The sequence below is a fragment of the Calypte anna genome, unplaced genomic scaffold, assembly GCF_003957555.1.
Source record: "Calypte anna isolate BGI_N300 unplaced genomic scaffold, bCalAnn1_v1.p scaffold_190_arrow_ctg1, whole genome shotgun sequence".
Taxonomy (NCBI): Eukaryota; Metazoa; Chordata; class Aves; order Apodiformes; family Trochilidae; genus Calypte; species Calypte anna.
Window position 1 is genome coordinate 20,614 of NW_022045473.1, and position 7,780 is coordinate 28,393.

At 51.6% G+C, this 7,780-nt stretch overlaps 1 protein-coding gene across 1 annotated transcript; it reads left to right on the forward strand.

Moving 5' to 3' along the window:
• The first annotated feature begins 4,792 nt into the window (after positions 1 to 4,792).
• On the forward strand, positions 4,793 to 5,752 carry LOC115600284 (olfactory receptor 14J1-like). The gene has a single exon (XM_030468628.1). It carries the CDS (start codon positions 4,793 to 4,795, stop codon positions 5,750 to 5,752), a length of 960 nt encoding a protein of 319 aa, XP_030324488.1.
• Positions 5,753 to 7,780: the final 2,028 nt, after the last annotated feature.

Here is a 7,780-nt window from a genome sequence, read left to right on the forward strand (position 1 = left end):
TGATGTCTCTCCAATGATCCAGGATTGATGATCAATGATGGAAAGTGGCTTGGCAAGCACTGCCACCAGCTCTTTCAGCACTCTTGGGTGAATCCCATCCACTCACACAGATTTATGCACAGCCTCATGGTGCAGCAGGACACTGACCATCTCCTTCTGGATTATGGAGGAATCTACTTGCTCTTGGTCCCTGTCCCCTAGCCCAGGGAGTATAATTCCCTGAATATAACTGTCCCTACTACTAAAGACTGAGGCAATGAAGTTATTAAGCACTCCAATCATTTCCTCATCTCTTGGTATCATGTTCCCTCCTACATCTATTATTTGATGGGGGGGTCATCTGCCTCCTCGTCCTGGTTGGGGGGGTCTGTAACAGACTCCAAATACAAGATCTCCATTACTTGCCTTCCCCTTCCTCCTTACCCATAAACACTCAACTTTGACATTCCTGGGATCAAGTTCTGTGCAGTCCAAACATTCCCTAACATACAGAGCCACAACACCAACTCTCCTTCCTTTCCTATCCCTTCTGAAGTGCTTATAATCCTTCATTGCAGTGTTCCAGCTGTGACAGTCATCCCACCACATTTCTGTGATGACAACTACATCACAGCTGTCCTGCTGTGCAATGGCTTCCATCTCCTCCTCTTTGTTGCCCATGCTCTGTGCACTGGTGTAGATGCACCTCAGCTGGGCCTCCTTTTGTCTGGGAGAAGCCCAAATCACCTCCTGATTATACTCCAATATTCCCATAGCCCCCAACCTCACACCAGCTCCTGTCTTCCCCCAGCCATATGCAGTGCCCTTCTCCTCCTTCACCAAGACACAGGACTGGGAGCCCTTGCTTGCACACCCTTCTCCCCCAGGTACTGGTATGTCACATTCAGGCTCCTCATCAGTGACTCCACTTTCACCCCTGGTCCCCTTCATACCTAATTTAAAGCTCTGCTAATTAGCCCTGCTATCTCCTGTCCTAAACCCCTTTTACCTCTGTGGGATAAGCTCTTCCCATCCCTTGTTAGGAAGCCTGGTCTCCTGTAAATCCAGCTTTGGTCAAAAAACTGACCCCTGGAGAAGTAAGGAGGAGGGTCAGCAGAACTGTCACCTTGGAGGTTTGGCAGGCAAATTTTGGCCTCTTTCAGAGTCTGGTGGAGAGAATCCCTTGGGAGACAATCCTGAAGGGCAAGGGATTTCAGGAAGTCTGGAAATTGCTAAGAAGAAACTCTTCAAAGGTGAAGGATCAGATGGCCCCATGTGCTGTCAGATGAACTGGTGGGGAAAGATGCCCAGCCTGACTGAATAGAGAGATCTGGTAAAAACTCATCTAAAAAAGGAGAGTTTGTGGCCTTTGGAAAAAGGAGCAAGACACTCAGGGAGTCTACAAAGATGTCAGGAGGCTACAGAGGGAAAAAATTACAATGGCCAAACACAGTGTGAAATTGATCTGTCTGCTGCCATTGAGGAACATAATCAATGTTTCTTTGAACACATTAGCAACAAAAGGAGGGTGAAGGAGAACCCTCATCCGTCATTGGATATCATGAAGAATCAGCAACCAAGGGTGAGGAGAAGGCTGGGGTACTCAAGGCCTTCTTTATCTCAGTCTACAGAAGTAGGAGCAGTTGTTCCTGGGGTACCCAGTCCCCTGAGCTGGCAGACAGGGACAGGGAGCAGAATGGAGCCCCCCTGATCCAAGGGGAGATGGTCAGTGACCTCCTGAACCACCCAGAGACACACAAGTCTGTGGGGCCAGATGGGACCCACACAAAAGTACTGAGGGAGCTGGCAGAAGTGCTCACCAAGCCTCTTGTCATCATTTATCAGCAGTCCTGGCTGACAGGGGAGGTGTCAGTAGACTGGAGACTGACAGCTGTCATCCCCACCTCCAAGAAGGGCCAAAAGGAGGATCCAGGGAGATACAGGCCTGTCAGCTTGACCAGTGCCAGGGAACGGGATGGAGCAGATGGTCTGAGTGCCATTACACAGCATGTGCAGGACAGACAGGAGATGGGGGACAGACAGCATGGGTTTATGAAAGGCAAGGACAGCTTGACCAACCTGATCTCCTTCTGTGACAAGGTGACCATTGATTGAATGAGGAAAGGTGGAGGATGTTGACTACCTTGACTTTAGTAAAGATTTCAGCAGCATTGTCCACAAAATCCTTCTGGAGAAACTGGCTACCTCTGGCCTGGAGCAGTGGCCTCTTCAGTGGCTCAAACCCTGGCTGATGTCTGGGCCCAGAGAGTTGTGGTGAGTGGAGCTCAGTCCAGCTAGTGGCTGCTCACCAGTGCTGTTCCCCAGGAAATGCTACAGATCTGGGGAGGGGTGTCTGGAAAGATGGCTGGCACAGAAGGACCTGGGTGTCCTGGTTGACAGCAGACAGAACATAAACCAGCATGTGCCCAGGTGGCCAAGAAGGCCACCAGCATCCTGGGCTGCATCAGAAATAGTGTGGGCAGCAGGAGCAGGGAGCTGATTGTTCCCCTGTACTCATCACTGGTGAGGCTGCACCTCGAATCTGAGGTCAGTTCTGGGCCCCAAAGCACAAGAAAAAAATTGAGGGGCTGGAGCTGGGGACCCACACATGTCTGGGACCAACCCTGGCACCTCAGGTGTTACCTGTGGCTTGCGTGGGAAGAGGAGGGAAAGGAGATTCCCCCTGGCACTGCCTGGGTGTCCAGTGGGAGAGTGGGAGAAGCAGAGATTGTGTCTCTAGAGGGGAACTGGCTGTGCTGGAAAGGAGGGAGGGAGGGGACATGAGCGATGACTTCAGTGTGTGTCCCATTGGGTTCCTGGGGAGCCCCAGGGAGAGCTGGAGGGAGCCCCGAGAGAGCTGAGCAAGTGGCAAAGTCTGGTGCTGGTCCTGTGCTGCTGGGCCGGGCTCCTGAGCCTGAGAGAGCTGCTGGCAAGCAGAGAGTGCTGCAGAGAGAGAGCTCTGGGCAGGAGCTGAGGGTACTGCCAGGGTATCTGGAGGAGATGAGCAAGGCAGAGAGAGCTTCAAGGGGGTGAAGATGGAGGGGATGAGTGGAGGCTCAGTGGAGAAGAACCTTCCCAGCTTCTGACATGGTGAGTGTCTGGTGCAGGGCAGTGAAGCTGGTGCAGTTCCTGGAGGCATCTCCTAAAGCTGCAGAGCCAGAGCTGCTGGGAGCTGGAAGGGGGGAAGGGGCTGGAGGTGGAAGGGGAATTGTGAAGAGGAGTGAGGGGGTGTGTGCAGGCAGGGGTGCCCAGGGCTGTCCTTCAGAGCAGGGTCCTGCAGCCCAGGGGCTGTGTGCTGGGGCAGGGACTCTGCTGCCTGCCTGCCTGCCTGCCAGGGGCAGCTCTCAGCCTGCCCGGGGAGCTCCCTGGTGCTGGCAGAAGCTGTGGCTGGCAGGAGACAGGGAGCACAGGGCAGGCTCCTGGTGCTGGTGAGAGAGGGATGAATTGCTCAGGGCTGCTCACAGCTCCAGCTGATGCCCAGAAGATTTCTGAGGGGCCTTTTCAGGAGTCCCTTCAGGGCAGGGCTTTTTCTGCTCCTGGCTGGGCTCTCCTCAGGCTCTGCTTCCACTTGTCTCTGCCTCAGCTTGGTGAGATGGAAACTCAGCTGTGCAGGGGAGAGCAGGGGCTGAGACTCCTCAAGCATAAACTGGAGGGGAACTGGGAACCTTGAGAACTGCCTCCACCCACCACTGCTCAGAAGCTCAGCTCAGCTCAGTCTCCCCTTTTCCATTGTCCTCAGGGGGTGTGTGCCCTGTTCTTCAGCCCCTGAACCCCCCGAGTGGCTGCAGGGCAGAGCTGGGCACCCAGGGGCTGGACTGGGCTCTGTGAGCAGGGCCAGGAAGGGAGATAGGGCCAAAGAACCAGCTCCTGGCTGGGGCAGCTCCAGGTAGCAGATGTGTCCATGGCAAGAAGGTGTCCATCTTCCCTCTTCCCTCTGGAGCTCTGGGCAATGCTCTCTGTCAGGCTGGGGAGGAGCTGACCCTCCCTTCATCAGACCAGCTCCCCCTTCTCTGCACACAGACACAGGCAATCCTCCTGCCTTGCTCTTTTCTCCCCAAGTGCAGCAGAAATGCTGAGGGTTTGAGACATCCAAGAACATTCCCTGGGAGAGAGGGGGGAGCTGAAATCAAAATTCAAACCTCCCTGAAATTGCCTTCTGCCACCCTGGTTCCTTGGTACTGGGAATGTAGATGCAGGTGACCCCTTTTGTTTAGAACTGTTTTCATGTGACAAACCTCACTACTTACAGTGTCTCTATCTTGGGGGTTCTTCTTGATCTGCAGGCTGCCCTCCAGAAGGAAACAGATGAGAGCAGAATTGATGGAGAGATCACATGTCCTCACTGCTCTATCAAACTGACACTTTAACTCCAGATTTCCCTTAGAGATCAGTAGATAGCTCAGGCATATCTGCCTTAAAAATACTTATTATTTATGGGGTAAGTAGAACAGAAAAAATGAAATCTTTCCCTTCAGGTGTGCTCTGCAGGCTGGTACATTGGCAGTAAAAATTCTGAAATGTTCATGGATGTCTAGATTGGATTTAATCTCCATTCCCCCCGTGTTCCATTTTAACAATTTCTGTAGGGCAGGACTGACACCCGAAGAGCTAAGAGTGCTGTCATTTCTCCCTATGACACCATCAGCCAGCACCAACCACAGCTCATGAATGGGACTTGCCAAAATTCTTCCTCTATGGAGGAAGGTGCTTTGGGGATTTCTGTGAGAAACTGAATGGATCTGCCAAGACAATTCTGACATTACTTGTTTAACATTTTCTTTCTCTGGCAGTGCACCATCCCCAGAGGCAGCAGATGTCCAACAGCAGCTCCATCAGCCAGTTCCTCCTCCTGGCATTTGCAGACAGGCGGGAGCTGCAGCTCTTGCACTTCTGGCTCTTCCTGGGCATCTACCTGGCTGCCCTCCTGGGCAACGGCCTCATCATCACCACCATCGCCTGTGACCACCACCTCCACACCCCCATGTACTTCTTCCTCCTCAACCTCTCCCTCCTCGACCTGGGATCCATCTCCACCACTCTGCCCAAAGCCATGGCCAATTCCCTCTGGGACAACACGGACATCTCCTACATGGGATGTGCTGCACAGCTCTTTTTCTTTGTCTTCTTCATCACAGCAGAGTTTTCTCTCCTGACCATCATGTCCTATGACCGCTACGTGGCCATCTGCAAACCCCTGCACTACGGGACCCTCCTGGGCAGCAGAGCTTGTGTCCACATGGCAGCAGCTGCCTGGGGCACTGGGTTTCTCTATTCTCTGCTGCACACAGCCAATACATTTTCCCTGCCCCTCTGCCAGGGCAATGCCCTGGACCAGTTCTTCTGTGAAATCCCCCAGATCCTCAAGCTCTCCTGCTCACACTCCTACCTCAGGGAAATTGGGCTTATTGTGGTCAGTGTCTGTTTAGCTTTTGTCTGTTTTGTTTTCATCGTGGTGTCCTATGTAGAGATCTTCAGGGCTGTGCTGAGGATCCCCTCTGAGCAGGGAAGGCACAAAGCCTTTTCCACGTGCCTCCCTCACCTGGCCGTGGTCTCTCTCTTCATCAGCACAGCCATGTTTTCCCACTTGAAGCCCCCCTCCATCTCTTCCCCCTCCCTGGATCTGGTCGTGGCAGTTCTGTACTCGGTAGTTCCTCCAGCAGTGAACCCCCTCATCTACAGCATGAGGAACCAGGAGCTCAAGGATTCTATCAGGAAACTGATTGCAATGACATTTTTCAACAATGAGAAATTCATCATCATTCTCCAGAGATGACTCCCACAATATGTTATTCCCTGTTTTTTTTTGTTTTGTTTTGTTTTTTTCTTTGTTTTTTTAGACACTGCATTTATCATTACTGCTGTTTTGTTGTCATTTCTGGTAAAGTTACTACATTAATGTTTAGACCTGTATAGCTAAAGCTAAAAAATGTCCCTGTTTTTAGCTTCCTGGTTACCTTATAAAATTTGTTCTAACCCTTACTGCGAGTCCTTGATTATCAACTAACAAAAAACATCTTCCCGTGTCCACATCCTGTCCCTCTAAGGTGTCACTAGACCCACTCAGGATAGTGTCACTTTCAAATTCTCTGCAGGTTCACTTGATGCCACTCTCTGTGTCACTGATGAAGATATTGAACAGGACTGGTTCCGCTATGGACCCCTGAAGGACCATATTGGAATGGGACCCAGTATCCAGCACCTCCCTGCAAAGAAAGAATTGGCATTTCTAGGCAATGAATGGCCAGGTTTTCAGAGGAACAATTGAAAATCCAAAAGGTAAAAATTCATCCAAGGACAGTTCCAACATCTCTGTGAAAGATTCACCCGTGGGTCAATGGGAGAGCCTCCCAGGATGACCTTGTCAGCTGAAGGTGAGAGGTTTCTGCCAATGGGGTCAGAAACTTACGGTGTGAAGCCAGAGTAGGGACAGGGTGGGGTTTTGATACCAGCAGCAGAGCTGGGCTGAGGGACTCAACACCCTCTGTGCCTGAGCCTGTACTGAAGGGGTCTGCAGGGCTCTTGTGCTCAGGGAAAGGGCACAGGAGGAGAGCACGGATGGGCAGGAGCCTCAGGACATCCCAGAAGGACAAATCCAGGGTCTGCCCCTGACAGGGACTCACCCTGGCCATGGCCCAGGCTGGGGCTGCCTAGATGGGAGAGCCCTGTGGGAAAAGCCTTGGTGGGCAGAAGCTGGGCAGGAGGAGTCTTGTGTCCTGGCAGCAAGAGAGGCCACCAGCACCCTGGGCTGAATGACCAGGAGAGTTTAGAAATGGTCACTATCACCACCACCAGGAAAAACTCTTTCTTAAGGCTCTGAACTTGGTTTACTCCTCATCTAATCTTGGGCTAGCTGGGAGGTAGTGTACATTTTCTGACATTACTGATCTTCACACCCCACTGACCCCAGGAAGGATCATGACCCACAAGTGAGGGATGGGCTCTGCCTTCCCATTGCCTGAGGTTCAGAGAGTGGCCTCACTGCTGAAAAAAAGCTAATAAATAAAAGCCACCTTTAGAGAACCTTTCCCTCCCTGCAATCATGGCCTCCAGTGATCTATCTGCTCTAACAAGGCCATGGGGAGGCTCTGGCAGAGCAATGGTCCTCAGTGGGGCCAATCAATGCTTCAAGGTAATTTCAGGTTCCATTCTGACTTCTGGAGCACTTTGTTCATTCATCTCTCAGCACCTGAGGATCATGGACTCAGCACCAAACACACCCTGGGGCTCCTTGAAATACAGAGAGCACTAAAGGGCCATGGCTCTCCATGGGATATTCTTCACATCTTCCAGACTTGTACAGCTAATTGGAGAGGTTTAAACACTGTAGTTAAGGATGAAAATTTCCTACTGTGCTTAATGAAAATGGTCTGAGGGAGTTTTTTCTATTTTAACAGATCATGTCATGATTTTCAGTTTAGAGAAGAGGTGACAGAAGTTCCCTGAGGGCTGACACTGTGTGGCAACTTTACTTCTCACCTCCCCAGCCCCACCATTCCTTTCATGTCCCACCTGGGACTTCCATCCCTGCTCCTTGCATCAGACTTCTCCTCTCCTCTCTGCAGCTGGAGGTTACAGCTCCACTGCACCACCTCCCCCCTGCTCTCCTTAGAGAACTGACTGCACACAGGCACAGCAGGAGTTTTCCTTTGTGCCAGCCAAGAAAAGTCAAACAGAGAAAGTGAAGAAGAATCTGATGAGAAAGGGTTTAGAGAGACAGAGGGGAAAAGAGAGATGTGATCATCATGACAGAGGTGGCTAAAGAGACAATCAGGCTGATGAAAGACAGGCGAGCTTTGAACAA

Coding starts and splice junctions, on each gene's coding strand:
- LOC115600284 (XM_030468628.1), top strand. CDS start 4,793: ATGTCCAACAGCAGCTCCATCAGCCAGTTCCTCCTCCTGGCATTTGCA.